At 49.7% G+C, this 17,070-nt stretch overlaps 1 protein-coding gene and 1 long non-coding RNA gene across 6 annotated transcripts in view; one reads left to right on the top strand and one right to left on the bottom strand.

Moving 5' to 3' along the window:
* The window catches only part of LOC145520691 (uncharacterized), a 41,382-nt gene extending 32,516 nt beyond the window's left edge, over positions 1-8,866 (top strand). The window contains exons 1-6 of one of the 5 annotated variants that reach the window (XM_081527807.1): positions 1,594-4,786; positions 4,904-5,006; positions 6,711-6,809; positions 6,974-7,151; positions 7,746-7,829; positions 8,196-8,866. In XM_081527807.1, coding sequence (XP_081383933.1) covers positions 4,720-4,786; positions 4,904-5,006; positions 6,711-6,809; positions 6,974-7,151; positions 7,746-7,760 — 462 coding nt within the window. In that variant the 5' untranslated portion in view covers positions 1,594-4,719 and the 3' untranslated portion in view covers positions 7,761-7,829; positions 8,196-8,866. Of the gene's footprint in view, positions 1-1,593; positions 4,787-4,903; positions 5,007-6,710; positions 6,810-6,973 lie in introns of those variants that run through there. The other 4 variants (XM_081527808.1, XM_081527810.1, XM_081527809.1 and 1 more) reach the window with 4 other exon arrangements.
* On the bottom strand, positions 7,195-16,751 carry LOC145520692 (uncharacterized). The gene is made up of 4 exons (XR_014064725.1): positions 16,577-16,751; positions 11,366-11,460; positions 10,283-10,386; positions 7,195-7,566 (listed from the first exon to the last, which is right to left on the bottom strand). It is a non-coding gene; the product is annotated as an uncharacterized LOC145520692 (long non-coding RNA).
* Positions 16,752-17,070: the final 319 nt, after the last annotated feature.

Raw genomic sequence — 17,070 nt, forward strand, 5'->3', positions numbered from 1 at the left:
AAGTAACTCAGGATTGAACTGACTTGATAAAAGATGCTTGGGGAAAGAAGTCATTCTCATACATTTATACCCTGGCATTGAACTGTTTAAAAAATTTTAACTTGGTATCCTTTTGGTCAGTAATTTGTCTGAAAACATCAAACATGGTGGCTGACAACCAAGTCTGTTCCTCAGAGGATTGCTTTGCATACAGAAGTTTATTCATGTCTCAGGTACATTTCAGAAGTGGCACTAGTTTTTCAGTTCTTAGTCTGAAAAGTTTGTGTTGCTGCCAATTCTGGGCTTTTCATAGCCAACATTTAAGGAGGTACTTCTATAACAAGAGTGAAATGAAATGGCTTGAGTCTCTCCCTTCTGCATCCAGGGAATTTGGGGAAGCAGTAGGAAGTGGGCAGCCTGCCAATCTATGAGAGGAAGGGTGACGCTTCCTGCCAGCGTCTGGAGGCTGGACGACTGTGGCCAGAACATAAGTCATGGCCTTTGTGACTGTCTCAGAAGCCCACTGTCCCGTCTTACTTCCCCAAATCCTCCTCCACCATCTAGCTTTGTTGTCTCACCATCTGGGTAAGAACCAACCTCCCTGTCTTGATAGCACTACCATTGGGAGCACGTATGGATGTTGGGGAAGAATGTGGGTGAGGCCGAGTCTGCATTTCCTCACCCATAAGACGGAGTGACACCTCCCTCCCCGGGTTGCTGTGAGTCTTCCACAGAAAACCCGTGGGGCACCTGGGCCAGCCAGCACAGCCAGGCTTGGTGAGAGGTGGTTACTGCAGCAGAAGCACTGCCAAAGCCCCCAGACGTGGCTCTCCTCCTCCGTAGACCGGAGCTCACAGTCTGTCTTTGATAAGAATTCCAGATCTTCTGGCATTTGGAGGGAGTGCCAAAGTGAGCATTTACACTGCTGGGGTGGTCAATGTGGAGTCCCTGCCTGCAAAGGTGGTTTCAGAGGCAATTGTAAAAAGCAGAGCTGTCAGGTCAGAGGGCTCCTGGGCATTTCCTAAGACTCAGTCTTCTGGGACTTGTTCCTGATCAAAAGGATTCTTCAATTTCAAAAATCAAAGTAAAATCTCTGGCAAAACGCCAAAATAGAGTTGAGCATCTCTGTCAGCAAATTTCACTTCCCTACGAACCATCTCCACAGGCAGAAACACTGGTAGTAAGTAGGAGCCAAAAGATGTGGGGCCCAGGAGTCCTGCTTCGGCTTAGACCTCCATTGGGAGGTGGACAGGATGGGGTCTGGTCCCCAGAGTACAGGTGTAGGGAGAGGTCAGAAGGGGCGTTCCTCCAAAGGAACTTCAAGATTTTGCTCATTTATATTGGGAAAGTGTGGGGACTTGCCAGGTGGCTCAATGATAAAGAATCCACCTGCCAGCGCAGGAGATGCAAGAGTCACAGGTTCAATCCCTGGGTCGGGAAGATCCCCTGGAGAAGGACATGGCAACCCACTCCAGTATTCTTGCCTGGAGAATCCCGTGGACAGAGGAGCCTGGCAGGCTACAGTTTATGAGGTCACAAAGAGTCGGACATGACTTAAGTGACTGAGCACGCATGTTGGGGAAAACCTGAGGAATGCAGGTTGGAATGGATTCTAAGCAAATTAAACTAAGATGAAATAGTCTAAATGTGATACGTTCACTCAAACAGCTGGAGGTGGCTCTCAGAGATGGCTTTGTTGGTTGGCTGAACGTTGGCCTCAATGGTTCTACGCTGAGTGAAGTTCTGGTGTGTCCCTGGCATATCACAGAAGGAAGGCATTAGAGGCTTAGCAAGGTTGGCAGGTTGGAGTGCGTCTATCACGTGTGCCCTGCACACCCACTTCTCACCTTGTCCCCAGACCAGACTCAGAGGACACTCCCTGCTCAGGCCCTGAGAAGCACGCTAATGGTGGGGTGAGGGGCACTAGTCACTCTGAGGAGTGGCTCGCCATTCAGCTCTGGGGTGGCTGAATTCTGCAGACTGGGCATGCTGGGGCGAGGCAGCCATTGAGATACTGATTCCGATATGGATGATAGGGGTCACTGTGTGGCAGAGACACAGACAGCAGTGTTACCAGAACCCAAACTGGGGTCCACTCAGCCATGTGCGGTAAACTGTATCTACAGACATGTGGTCTGTGAAGGAAAGAGCACTGTTTACTGTAAGGCACCAGACAGGGAGTCTTGGACAGTTAATGCTCCAAAAGCCCAACGTCCCCAATAGGTTTCAGCAAAGCGTTTCTAAAGGCCAGGCAAGGGAGGGGAGTCCCAGGGTATATGATTAGCTCATGCACAATTCTGGGATTGGTGGATGGTAAGTTAAAGGAAAAAGGCAGTAAGTTGTTGCAAATATTGCCTGGTTCGGCCAGACTCCAGAGGGGATGTGTCAATTTCTTTCATTTGATGAGGTTTTTTTAGCGTCTGCAAAACAACTCAGGAAACGTGTATCAGGTGCTGTTATCTAGGTACCTCACAGAGGAGCTACAGCAGAGGATATGGGGGAGGGGTATGTCCCAGGAAGGTCCCAGAGGGTCCTGCTCGGTTACAGGCACAGGTGGCACCATTACATAGTGGCCATCAAAACGTTTGTTCACTATTGCTGACCAGCTCTCCTACCAACATCATTTGTAAAATGTTTCCTTACGCCATTATTTTTCTTTGCTTTTACTGTTGATACCTAAATATTCTGTAGCCTGTCCTAGCTATAAATCAACTGAGCGCTTCTACTTTGATCCCTTTTTCTCTATCTCCCTCATCTTTGACGTTGGCAAAAACCACGTCCCACGACATAATGGGTTCTACCAACATGTCATCTCTGGCATACTGAACTGAGTGCAAGAAGTGTGATTGAGAAGGAATGTTCCAAGTGTTCAGCACTCCTCCAGGGTTCCCCAAAGAGGGCTGGAACACCCCAGTGCCTTGGCTGGTGAGCTGCCGATGCCTTTCATGGTCATGGCTATGTGTGTGTGTCAAGCCCCAGGATTCGCGCTTTTACTCCCTCTAGTGGCCAAGGAGGATAAGTGCTGCTGTTGTCTTCATTTTACAGATGAGGAAACTGTCAGGTAATCATTGAAAATCTCTCTCACTGACCTTAACCCTTCCACCCCAGGCAACCAGGGTGTCTCTGTGAGAGTCCCCCCAGACCTCCAGCCACACTGCCCTCTATTTGATGAGCACGAGGTGGCCAGACACTCAGAACCAGCCACGAAAGGTGGGCAGTGTTACATATCTACAGGTTCTTGGCAGAGGTTGGGGGGAACATTTTGCAAATGGCACAGCCTTCCTTAGACATATGGTCTTCTTCAGTTATAGTAACCCAATTTCCTGTTATACGTGATGCAGCTGAAGCTTGGGGTAGATGAGTAAGTGGCCAGGGTCACATGGGGGGAAGTGACCACAATTCTCCAAGGCTCCCTCTAAAGAAGCAAAGTCATGATCCCATGTCCTTCTGTAAGCTCACCATAGTCCTATTAACAAAGGATTCAAGTGGAAAAGGCAGTAAGTAATGTCGGAAAAGGTCCACATTCTTGCTGTTACCGTGATAAGCCTTCCTTCCAAGTCCTGAAGGGCAGCCCTCTGCCCTGAACTTCCTGCTGACTCAGTCTGGATAAGTGCTGTGTGTGGCCCAGACAAGCTGCCTCATTCTTTATCTCCTTTTCACTTGGCTAGTCTGCACCCATTATAGGAGTAAAGGAAATAGAAAGCATTAGCTATTAAAATTTGCTTCAAAGAAAAGTTAGAAAACATTTACAAAATATGTGTGGCCCCCACCAACCTGTGATTTTCATCAGGGTTAACAGGCTGCCCCCAAGAAAAGTTTGCTTTGGGCCCCGTTGCTTCAGCTTTTCCCATCTGCAAAATGGACACAAACCATGATCCAGTCCCCTCTCCACTTTTAGTACCTGTCGAGGATGAGGGGAATGGAGGTCAGGTGTATCTTCAGCTGAAAAGACAAGCTTTGCAAACGGTCTTCTCATATTCCCCCATTTCTCTCCACCCTGCCTTCAAAGTCCCCCCCTTCGCCAGAGACCCCAGGTCTACAGCTTTTGTCTCTGGGAGTGAGGGGGCAGAGGAGTGGCATCAGCTAGGTTGCAGGCTTGGTACTTGGTCTAAAGAGTACCGCGTCATCGTCCTGTCTTTTCTCCCTAATAATATGGAATAGGGGTGAGGGGAGGTGGGGTGGATGAGAGTGCCCGGGCCCTAAACGGGAAACTCATCTACTTGCCACCTGTGCTTAAAGCATGTCACTAGACGCATTGAGTCAAACAAGGGCTAAGAGGCACTTAAGGGTGCTGCGGTAATGTTAGCTGTGCCTGTTATCTCTGTCTTAAAAAAGACGCGTGTGCCGGTCCTCCAGCAGTCCCCTGCACACACACCCGCAGTTGTTCAGCCCGGAGTTAGGAGAGCAGGTCGGTGGTAAAGGTGGATCATCCTTTCTTTTTTCTTTTGTAAAGCAACAATCAACCTGAGCACATTTATTAGACAATGTTAGGTGTACACCTACCAGATATTCCCAATCTCTACATCAAAGCATTATTTTCATAAAGTTAAAAACCCAACAATGCAAATGTAAGACACATACATGATGAAGATCTCTGAGCCCATTAATGACCAATCCAGTAAACGGGCATTTTGAGCCACACAGTCTCTGTGAAATTCAGCTGAACCCCAAGGTTGCCTTTGCTGAGTCTGAAGTTAATGTGACGATAAGGGTGACTGTTTCCTGGAAATTTCTTGCGGAATGAAGGAGGCTGGATATCCCGGTTTGTGTCCAGAAAACGAGGACAGAGGCTCAGCAGCGCCTCCAGGTCAGTAGGGTTTTTTCTGGGCCTCAGGATTGGGGCTCTGAGTTAACTGTAGCCATGGCTGAGGGCAAGACACATATCTGATTTTGAGGTGCAAGGGTATTGTTGTTCTTGTTTTAGCAGGAAGGAAACTGAGGCGCAGAGTGAAGCCAGAGCACGTGGACAGCAGTAGCAGGCTACGTGAATGCAGCAAGCTCGATAGGGTGACAGGTCTGATGCTGGGGTGAGTCTTTACACCCATGTGGATGGCCACCCTCCCAGGGCATCTATATCCTTGGTGGGAATGGGTCCTTGATCTTCTCTCTGCTGTGGACCCCTTCTCATCACACTACCTTTAAATGCTTAAGGTACAATATCTAGGGTTTCAAAAGTGCTTTGCTTTGAGCAAAATCTCAGGAATGTTTGTCTAGGTTGTTGTTTAGGTGCTAAGTCATGGACTGTAGCCCTCCAGGGGATCTTCCTGACCCAGGGATCAAACTCGCGTCTCCTGCATTGCAGGCAGATTCTTTACACTGAGCCATCAGGGAAGCCCTATTTGTCTAAGTAGTCCTCGTTTAATTTGATCGGTGAAAAATTACACAGAGACATTTTTTAAATAGTATTGCCAAAGAAAAACTGCATGGACCTCCCCACCCCAGCCCCAAATTCTATCCTCTGCCTTGGTCCACACCACCTTCCTGCTCCTCTGAACAGCGACCTACCCCAGGCATGCAAGCCCCTCCACCGGCAGGAAAGCTGCCATGGCCCCCAGGACTAGAAGGCACCTTTGAGGTGTGGTCCATGGGGCCGGAGTCTAGAGGACTTCACTAGCTGACCTGGGTCCTCTTTAGGGGCTATAACACAGGTGGACTGTGAGCTGCTCCAGTAATAATGTTCTGCCAGACTCAAGTCAGCGATGAGCCTAGCTCTAGAATCTGGGGAGTGGTTCCTCCAAGAGGTGACTGTGCCCAGCCCCCCAAAACTGCTTAATAACCACAGGAAATTTGTGATTTGTCCCTCAATTTTGCTAGTGATCTTCCCGAATAATGTTCAGGCGATCTCCTAACAGACCATGAATAGGGGTGGCGGGGTGTCATGTGGCTGTGCAAGCCTAGGTGTGAGTGTGTGTGAGAACCAGCATCTCTGCAAACCCTGGGCTACGCAGGTAAGTGAAGTAAGGATAATTCATACATTCTCATAAGCCTATTCCTCATTATCTTCTCTTGAGTATTTTCTGGTGCAAAGAGATAACTCTGTTCAGAAGCAGAACCTCCCTTAGCTGCTGTGTTAAATCACCTTGCACTCAAAAGTTTCCTTCCTCCAAGACTACATTAGTTGCTGTTTTTTTTTTAATTTTTGTTGGAGTGTAGTTGTTACAACGTTGTGTTAGTTTTCAGTGTACAGTGAAGTGATTCAGTTACACATATACATATATCCATTCTTTTTCAGATTCTTATCTCATATACATTATTACAGAATATTGAGTAGAGTTCCCTGTGCTCTCCAGTAGTCCTTGTTGATTATTTTAAATATAGTAGTGTGTGTGTGTCGATCACAACCTAATCACTTCCTCCCACATTTCCCCTTTGGTAACCGTAAGTTTGATTTTGAGATCTGTTTGTTTCTATTTTGTTAAAAAAAAAAAAAATTGTCATGTTTTTAAAATTAGATTCCACCTGTAAGTGATCCCTGGGTTGGGAAGATCCCCTGGAAAAGAAAAAGGCTACCCACTTCAGTGTTCTGGCCTGGAGAATTCTATGAACTGTATAGTCCATGGGGTCACAAAGAGTCGGACATGACTGAATGACTTTCCCTGGCAGGGTAACTGGCAGGATAAGTGATATCCCTATGGTACTTGTCTTTCCCTTTCTTACTTCACTTAGTATGATCATCTCTGGGTCTGTCCATGTTGCTGCAAATGGCGTGATTTCCTTCTTTTCTACTTCAGACCTGTGGTGACAGAGGACTTAAAACCTCGCAGGGGGACATCCTTGGAGCTCCGTGGCCAGGAAGTGCGGGAGGAAACAGGACTTTCAAAGCAGAAAAAGTAGGTCTGCTGAGAACCAGAGCTGGCCAGCCAGGCCTCTGAGGTCTCAATGCCAGTTAAGGTTTTCAAACAACAACTTCTTTTCTTCCCTGAGAAAAATGGCTTGGGCAAGCTTCCCCGGTGTGCGTTTTGTCTGACAAGAAACCCTTTTGTCCTCTTGTCAGTAGAAACGCCAAGAATAAAGCACGAGGGGCACTGGCGGGAGCCAGGTGCTGGAGCCCCGACCCCCTCTGCTGGTACCTCTGCCCGGGGGTCTCAGCTGAGCCCAGAGGGACGCTCCCCAGGGCCTGGGCAGATGACAGGACAGGAGACGTCAGTCACCCCATGGATGCCCCAGCTCCGGTCAGTGGGGGGAAGGGGCTTTGCAAGAAAATGGAGATGGGTCTGTCTGGTTCATTTATTAATAGGCGTTTGTCACACACCAGGTTAGGAAATAATCCTCCCATTGTCAGCCTGGCTTAATCCTGCCGTTGTCAATATGTCTTCCGGGACCTCGCGGGGAGGGGGGCCCTTTCTCAGAAGAAATCCCTTTTCAGAGGGAAAGGCAGATGTACCTCTCTCACCATGGGCCTGTCCCCGCCAGGAGGTCTGTGTGTCTCATGCGCGATATTCAAGGCATTGAGGAAACCTGCTTTGTAATGAATGAAGTCCTAGATCTCTTGAAGTCACCCCTTAGGTGGTTTTTGCATAAGTAGAGGCTTCTACGAACTGGGTTTCTTTAAAGCAAGGGTTTTGTTCCCTGCATTTTGGTTGGTTCCTAAAATAGAAACAAACAGCATTATTCAGGGGAGGGGAAGAAGGCTTAGCCTGCTCTGAAGAAGGCCTATGAGACTGTCACCCGATTATCACCCCCTCCCCAAACACAGCCCTTCAACCAAACCTAGCAACTGAGATGACCACAGTATTTCTTTCTTTCTTTTTGGCCATGCTGTGCAGCTCATGGGATCTTAATTCCCCAGGAATTGAACCCAGGCTCCCGCAGCAGAAGTGTGGAGTCCTAACCACTGGACCACCAGGGAAGTCCTGACAATTTTTTTTTTTTAATTAACCCTAAACTGTTTTCAAATTCAGTGAAGAATGCTCTCAGGACTCTGCTTTTCTCAAAGTCAAAAGCAGGTTTCTGTCAGTTGTCTGAAACCATCACGGTGAAAACCTTTTGAGTAAAGAAACCCAAGTACGTTCCTCTATCCTTCCGAAAGGACATGAGTGCTGAGGGGAACCCTAGAACCACCCAAGAGGCAGGAATGAGCCAACTTGGATTTGGCTAAAAAAGAACAGGAAACACACACACACCTAAGCACCCAATTCACACAGTGGTAGGAAAGGAGAAATCATAAACTCCCTCTCTGATGCTAAGTCTTTACGGCAAAATGAATTTTTTGACAGTGAATCAACACCTCAAAGAAGCTTCCTACAGCTGTGGCATGGAACAGCCTCTTCTCAGACACCGGGTGCTTATTATTCTGCTCTCGGCCTTTATTTTCCTCCCACCTCTTCCCCCCAAGAAGGCTGCACTCAGCTATAGCAATCCATCCCGAGGAGGAGCTTCGCCTCTGAGAGGTTAATCATGAGTGGGGATGTGTGATTGATCCTGCCATCCGCAAAGCAGGGGGAAGCTGAGGCTGTCTTTTCTGCAGTAAGCAAAGTTCAGAGCTGTTTAAGTTCCGCTAGGTAAGCAGGACTCTGAAGACTCAAGCCGGTAGGCTGTCCTCTCAGCAGGAATGCTCGCCCTGGCCACACACAGGTGTGCCTCGGTGGACGCACCTGAGCCATGGAGGCTAGAGGCTCAGAACTGCTCATTTTTGCAAATAGCCTGACTTCATCAGGTTTTAATTAGCATGAAGTATTGCAAACCCATTCTGTTCAAGAGGTCGGCAAATGAAAATCGGATTAAGATCTGACCTATAAACTTAGGCTATGTGGGGTTTTTCCTAATCCCAGCTAGAGGCTAGGATATCCTAATTTTTGCAGAAAGGAATCTTGAGTATTTTTTTTTTTTTGCCATATCCTCCCCTTCCCCCTAAAAAAAAGCCTTAAGTACACGATTCACCCAAAAATTAAAGGGAAAGGGAAAATAACTGCATTTGCTGTGGACGTAACTTGGAACAAATAAATGCTAAAGGGAGCTGATAATTTGGGAGGACCCTTGACTCAGATGCTCAGTAGAAGAAACAGCGCCACATCACAGATGGATTAGGTCGCCTAGTGGCCCAGAGTGCCCACGGCCCTGGGCTCAAACCACAGCTCTGCAGCCACTTTCGAGCTGCAGCTTTGGGTAAGTTCATTGTTGTTTCTGAGCCTCTATTTTCTTTTTATTTAAATAGTAGTTTAATACTCACATTTCTCCATTTCTTCAAAGTAGGAAATCGATATAACAGTACTCTCACCTCAGCTAGAATTCAACAAGATGATAACTGTGGAGGATCAAGCCCAGTAACAAGGGCAACATAAATTCTCAACTTACTATATTGTTAGACTTGATCAGCAGGTCTAGCGGGACCCAGGAGAAGTAGGAGTGTGTTCAGTGGCTGAGCTGCCAAGGGGAGCATGTAATAACAGCGCTTCCCAGTAGCAAATTCCCCTTTCACAACCGGGGCAGGAAGCCTGTCCTGATCTACTTGGTATCAGATAGGTTTAGTTCTCCACCCTCAAGGTTATCACAAAAATGTCTAAGTGCTCACATACATTTAGCTCCATCCAAACACCAGGGCAGTTTTAAACCTGCGCATGCACTATCATTTACAGACCACTCACACACCTTAGGGCTCAGACTAAAGGCTGATGCACAGGCTAATGTAAAAGGGATGGTGGAGCTGAGGATTTGGGATAAATTATGGTTTAACGGCAGTGAGTGTGGCTTCATCTTCTGACCTTGTATTGTAAGCCAGACTCTGTGCTACTTTCCCTACATGATTCTCACAACATCTCCATGCAGGCTAAGGGGAGATGAGATGGTAGATGGATGGAGGATGGAGAGGGAAGCCTGTTACCTTGCAGAAGACTCCATAACTCATAAGAGCCGTTACTTATGGGGCGATGACTGTGTTCTAGCAGTGTGCCACACAGTTCCCGCCTGCTCATTCACCTTGTCCTCCCCAAACCTCACAGCATCAGGATGGTAAGAGTCTCAAAGTTTGAGTACCTTGTACTGAGTCATATAATAACAGGCCAGAACTCAATCCCTGGAAATCTAATCACATATCCTGTGCTTATCCACCTAGAACTCCTCTTCCTGCCCACCAAAGCTGCCAGGAATAACTCAAGAGACTAGTGGTGGTAGGGAGACAGGAAAGGGCTTCTCACAGCCAGGTTTCTGTAACTCACCAGCAAGAGAGTGAGGTTTACATTTAGGGTCTGAAGACCCTAAAAGACAGGGTCAGGTGGAATGTGACCATGCACTCAGCCTGTGTGCTACAATAAGCTGCAAATGAGTGTGGTGATGGATTTTACAGTCTCTGTGAATACTCACTTACCTTTACAGTGTCTGCTCTGTGTGTGGCAGCACCAGCCTCGGTGATTAGCGTGTGTGAAGGCCCTGAACCCTCGTGGTGATCCCATGCAGTAGGTGTTGCCCATCCTGTGGAAGAGGAAAGGACTTACCTGAGGTCACAGAGGTAGAAGTGGTCCAGCCGGGGTTGGAACTTGGGTGATCCTGGCTCCAACGACACAGACTAGAAGAGCAGTGTGCTGTGGGGCCTGGAGTTGCTTCTCTTCCCTGTGGCAGGTGCACACCTGGCATAGGTGTTTGCAGGTAAGGATGCACCTTTTGTAATAATTCACGTGAATGATTCCACTGGACACTGAAGTGGTGGCACCAGAGAGGAAGAGTATGATACCAACACCCTACATTCAGTCATCTTCAAGGCCTTGGAAAAGGCGGATCTTTATCAGATTTTCCTGTTTGAACCCTTCCCACTTAGCATATTCAGCTGCCAGCTGGGTGAGGCTTCTGGAAAGAGTTTGGAGACCCGCTGAGAGCCTTGACATCCTTGTCTGAAAGGCATTGGCATTGGCAGCTGTCCAAACACTGTGGTTGACTTTCAAACTATATAATTGAAACCATATTTAAGGGGAAAAAAAAGAGAAGGAAGGGGTGTGGGGTGCCAGAGCAGGAGAAAGATCTTGGCAAAAAACAAAATAAAACCCTTCTGTGCGCTGTTTGCACCATTGGATTGACCAGACAGGGCCACAAAGCTGATACAACAGGATTAGCAAAACTGCATTGTTGGCCGTGGGCGCGGCATGACACGTGCTACAGCAAAGGCATTTGGCAGGATTAACCTGCCAGGGATAAAGATGTAGCAGACAAGAGGCTGAATTAATGGACTGGCATGACCGAGGCGGGGAAATCTATTTGCATGCGATATTAACTGTGCTAATAAACTCTGGGCTGGGTTCGGCAGCCCTGTCGGTCCTCTCAGAAACAGGACTTGTTATTTTAAAGCCCACCTGGAGTCTTCCAACCAAGACCGGCTAACGCAGGCAGGCTTCCCAGGCTGCCTTTAGGCTCATGTTTGCTGTCATCCTAGAATAGACAACCGCACATTCTTACATACCCATGGCAGCATGGGCACCCACTGACTCTGCAGAATGATCCTCGTACCCCGGGGTTTGAATGTCAAAGGGTCCTCCGTTCAAAGGGTGATTGTCTCTGAAAAACAATGAACAATCATTAAGTACAACACACTTGACAAAATACCTACTTGGAATGGTTGGTTGTGCCTGATGTGTGTATTCTCATTGTGTGGAAGTCAGGGCGAGAGCAGGGTGAGCAAGCAAGACAGGCCAAGGCATAAATTTTCAGAAGGTGCTCGTGGTCCCGCCCATACAAGGGCAGTGTCAGCACCTGAGAACAAGTGCCTCGTGCCTCTCATCCTAGTCCTGCTGAAAGCAACGGTGGGAACAAGGAAGATACAGGCATTCAAGATGCAGGCGCGCTTAGACACTCAAACTGTCGCTAATGCATAGCTGAGTGTTGGGAGGCGGCGCCAGGAAGAGGCTGGACAGGTGAGAGGGGAAGGGACCAAAAAAGATGGAATTACCCTCCAGGTTACTGCTGTGGGCAGCTGGGGACCTCTGCCAGCCTGGGTGGGACGAGATAGCAGGAATTTTTCCACCAGCTTCCAAGCATCACTGATGAGGGATGTTAACTCCTTGTACCCCGCAGGCCTACCACATTCCTGCTCCTGTTCCTGACCAGGGGAGGCCCTGCCAGCTGAGGGTGGCCTGTGCACAGGGCCAGTGGGGCTCCGTACAGCCAGCACGTGAGTGAGATTTCATTTTCATCATTTTCATGCAGACTCTCTATCAGACTCTTACCACACCACACCAGGGTTCATACAAAGGTCCAGAGCCCTAGATTTAGAGCAGCAGTTCCCAAATCTGGATTATCAGAATCCCTGGGGATGGGGGGTGGATTCCTGGGCTTTGCTTTCAAACCTACTGCAGCAGAAGCTGGGAGTGGGTAGGGAAGGAGCCCTGAATCCCACCTCCCCATCCTGAGCCAGTCAGCCAGGCTGGGGGCATGTCACCTGCTGGAGAAAATCTGCATTGACCCATGGACACCCCAGGAGCTGGTTGATGAGGAAACACACCCTATTTCTATTGCCATCATCTTTTTCCAGAAGGAACAGGCAGCAAAATGGTTTGTTGATTTGAGACCTCTGATGTTATAAAGCTTAGATAAATGTCATGTCCTTCCAATTGCCTTCACCAAGTGATCATTACGTGACGTTAAAAACACACACACACCAGAATTAGCTAGCTTGACCTTACCAAGCAAATAGTGAAGAAGCAAAAGTAATGTAAACAGGCCAGAGTGGGAAATAAAGAGATAAAAGGCTTTGGTTAAAATGGGTGCAGAATTCTGGAACACCAGAAATGTTAACATGCTCTTCAAATGCCCCTGGCATAGCTGAGGGACTTCGGAGGCAACAGCAGGTAAACGGGCCCTGAGCGGAGAGGGAGGAGCGGCTGTGATGCACGAGCCCCCTGTTCTGGGCCACGTAGGGGCTGGGGTCCAGCCCCAGGCCACCCAGCAGGTGGCCACCCACATACTCCGTTCTAGGGCTACATCTGCCCAGGGAAAGAGGGACTTGCTTGAGCTCACAAAAGGCTCCGTCCCCAGGAAAGGCCTGATTGTTTACCTTGCAGAAGGTGCTGTGTGGTCTAGCTGTGTGTGTCAAGATCTGAAGGAAAGACGGTGTGTCGATGAGCAGACAAGAAGAGGGAGGTGAGGGGGGACAGGTGGGTGGGGCAGGGCCACCCAGACCTCTGTGCTTCTGCTGGACTTTGTATTTTACTCTGGATGGAAGGGGGAGGGAAGGAGGGTACAAACAGGAGGGTGACAGGCTCCGAGTCATGTTTTAGAAGCGTCACTCAGGCTGCAGTAAAGAGAACCACAGAGGGACAAGTTAGATGCACAGAGCACTGGCCAGGTGAGAGGTGGGGTGCCGGCAGGGGTAGAGGGCTGGACTGGCCGTGTAGGGTGGCCGTGGAGGTGAGAAAATGTCCTTCAGTGGCAAAATGTTGGCCATTCTGATGACTCAGAGAAGACGCTAAGGACAAACCTGTGTCTATACGTCTGAGTTTGTGAGGACTTCCTTCACAGGAAGAGCACAGCCAAGCTGCAGGTCCTGCTGTCCCAGCTGCTGTGCGGCTCTGGGCGGCGGGGGACCCCGCGATCAGGCTGAGGAGTGGCTGGCCCTGGAGCCCCCCTGCGTGAACACTAGTGTAGTGGGCAGGAAGTGGGGGAGGCTGTTCAGAGCCACAGAGGCAGGCTTGCGGGGTGTACTGGGGGGACGCCAGTTCCACAAGGGAGGAGGGGCAGGTGTGGAAGTGAGGAGCCATGGGATCTGGGACTTGCGGCCATGATGGGGAGCTTTGGAGAGATTAATCCAGACCCGACTGGCCCTCTGGAGGAAGCCCCGGGTGTCCCTGTGCATCAGGGCACGAGAACCTAGAGGCGGGGAGGTGAGTGAGGAAGTCTGGCAGTCAGCTGTTCACACAGAACAGGTGTGTGTGTGTGTCCTGAGGACACTTGGGGCCAGCTTTCTTTTTCCTTTTCCAAACGCTTAGAACAGACGAGTTGGACCACCCAAGTCTTAGTTTAAGTGATACATTCACTCAACCAGTATTTATCAAGCATCCCCTACGTGGCCAAGGCTGGGGACCTGAGAGGGAGGTTGGAGTCGTGTGGCAGCAGCTCCCCGCACACTGTACAGGAAGAACCTTCAGAAAAAGGACCAGAGGCCTGGCAAGTACACGACAGAGGAGTCGGGTCTGGGGGATGGTGTCCAGGAAGTCATTTTGGATTGGAAATCTGAAATTGGAGTTGGTATTTAAACTATGTGAAATAGAGAATGAGGCATTCCAGGAGGAGGAAGCCGCTTGTGGTGGAAAGGAGTATGGCATATTTGAGAAGTCAGAACAGCAGATAAATGGATGGACCTAGAGTCTGTCATACAGAGTGAAGGAAGTCAAAGAGGAAAACAAGCATAGCATATTAACGTATATATATGGAATCCAGAAAAATGGTACAGACGAACCTATTTGCAGGGCAGGAACAGAGACATGTAGAGAACAGACATGTGGACACGGGATGGAGGGGGACAGTGGGACAAATTGAGAGAGTAGCATTGACGTATATACACCACCACATGTAAAACTGCTCGCTAGTGGGAAGCTGCCGTATAACACAGGGAGCTCGGCTCCGTGCTCTGTGATGACCTAGAGGGGTGGGGGCCTGAGAAAGGGAGGCTCAAGAGGGAGGAGATACATGTAGACAGACATAAAGCTGATTCACGTTGTACAGCAGAAACTGACAACATCATAAAGCAGTTATACTCCAATAAATACATTTTTTTAACAGAATTCAAAATATAAAACAAGTCAACAGGGTGTAGATAGAGGGGGAGATGAAAGGTCGACTCTGCTGGCATTCTGCTGCTAACCCCTGGCTTCTCTCTGTCCCCTCCGCACTCCAGAGGCAGCACAGAGGACCGTCGGCTGGCACGGTGCGGTGGGGCAGCTGGTGTTGTGAATCAGGCCGTCGCCAATCAGAGAACGGCTACTTCACAACACCAGGGTCACACCCCACCACAGGCAGCGCTCCCAGCTCCAGCCCCCATCAAGCCTCCACTGCCAAGCCCCCCAGAACCCCAGCAGGCGGCTTTCCGGTTGACTTCTCATGCTGTGCCAACACCACTGCAAACACAGGAGCCCTGAGACTGTTTCTCCTCCAACACAGACAGCTCCACTTTGAATTGAAAGGCACTCCCGACAGCATCGGCTTCCTGCAGAGAAAATGGAGCCACCAGCTCCCCATGGTGAGGACGGAGTTATGACCTCAGGAGGGTTGAGCACCACTAACCTGCCCCGTTCCTCCTGGTGCTAAGAACACAGCTGTGAGCCAGGCCAAGATTTTGCTACATGATGGTGACCACTCTGACCAGGGCAGAGTGGAGGGAAGGGAGGCCCTAGTGACAGGATGGTGGCTCTGGGGACAGTCCTGGAGAGAGAGGAGGGCCTTTTGTGGCCACACAGACCAGGGACACATCTATTTCCTAGATGGTCCCGGGTGCCCTTGAGAACACATGCCTGCCGTCAGAACATGTCCCCCACTGGACGAACCTTATGAGGGCCCTTCCAGGGCATCGAGGTCAGTCAGCTGTGCTGACAGGTGGGCTTTCTTTCCCCAGCCAGGGACCTGGCAGGGTGGGAAACTGACAGAGGCCTCCTGAGTTGGAGTGTTGTTACGTTTGAGTACCTAAGTGAAATCTTCCGTATGACACTGTCTTTTAGAGCCAAGGGAGGAGTTTAAAGCAGAGTGGCTGGGTTGGCTAGCATACTTTCTGAAGCACTAAGCAAAAAGGAGGATATCCACCTCTCTGGTATTCTATGGGGCAGAGCGAAATCCAGGGCTGCTGCGATGAACCCAGACTCCGTCTGTGTCACCTCGGTGCTGTGCTGCTGTCCCCAAGGAAGCCAGAGGGAGGAATAAAAACACATCCGGTGCAGAACGAGGTTACACAGAGCCTGGGTTAATCACCACGGCCCTTGAAGTGCTGGGAAGTGAAGTTCTGTCCTTGACCCCAAACCGCTCAGGCATCTCTGAAGTTTGTACTGTGTTATGCTTGGGGACAAGTATCTTTAGTTAAGAGTCCCAGTTTTTGCCAGAAAGGCCTCCCCCCCCCCTTTTCTTACAGCATATAAACAGCACGTCTCTAAGAATCCATCTGCTAACCTGTTCTCTTTCTACCACCAGTGTCCAAGTAGGCACCATTCAGGGTGTGGCCCACAGTGGTGGCATCAGCACGTTGGGAAGGTGGCCCCCACCCCACACAGCTGCTGCATCACAGTCTTGGGGCCTGGGGCCCAGCCTCGGCTCGGGGACTGGGTGTTAACAGGACCAACCCCTGTTGGTCTCCCCACATCCTCTCCTGCCTCCATTCCATTCCAACCTCATCTCTCCTGCTTGTTCCAGCCAGAACAGTCTTCCAAACACGTGCCTATATCATGGGAACCCCTCCACTCCCTGCCTTAAAACTGCTTAGGGAGATGGCCTCACCCTAACAGCACTGGCCCCCCAAGTGACACACCCCCCACCCCAACCACCTCTCCATTCATGCCCTTCCTCCCTCCAGCACCCCTGCCACAAGACCCCTTTCCAGACCCTCACACCCTCCAAGCTCCCTCCTGCCGCAGGGCCTTTGTGCAGCTCAGCCCTGTCTGAATGCCCCCAGTGTACTCCCCTGATTGGCGACTACCTGTCCTCCAGATTTCAGCCAGCATTGACTCCCCAAGCCGGAAGGCCTGGTAAGACAGCTGATATTCAGAGCAAGCTGAATTCTGCCCCTGCAGAGCACTCGTCCCATTTTGTCATGCCTTCACTGGTGGGAATCTTTGCTGAATGTAGTCCTCCCTGCTGGCCGGATGCTTCTTGTGGGTAGGGACCCTCAGCTGAGGTCAGTGTCTGCCCCTGAGTAGTGACTCAATAATGAATTTCTTCACAGTCTGTGCTCTGAGTGTCCTTCAAAGTCAAATGGCTCTCTCTTGCTCATTGGAGCTTTGGGTCTTTGTTTCCTTCCAGTGACACTATAGTAACAACAGCAAGCACTTAATAGAAACGGGGGCACGCACTGCTCTGAGCCCTTTGCATCATCAGTTGTCTCCAAGTGGCAGGTCTTGTAGCCACCTGTCAGGTAAGAAGTGAGACCACGCCATCCCTACTGTTGGTAGTTGGCGCCACCCTGACCTACTA

Source organism: Giraffa tippelskirchi, chromosome 9 (assembly GCF_054371585.1).
Source record: "Giraffa tippelskirchi isolate mGirTip1 chromosome 9, T2T-mGirTip1v1.2.pri, whole genome shotgun sequence".
NCBI lineage: Eukaryota > Metazoa > Chordata > Mammalia > Artiodactyla > Giraffidae > Giraffa > Giraffa tippelskirchi.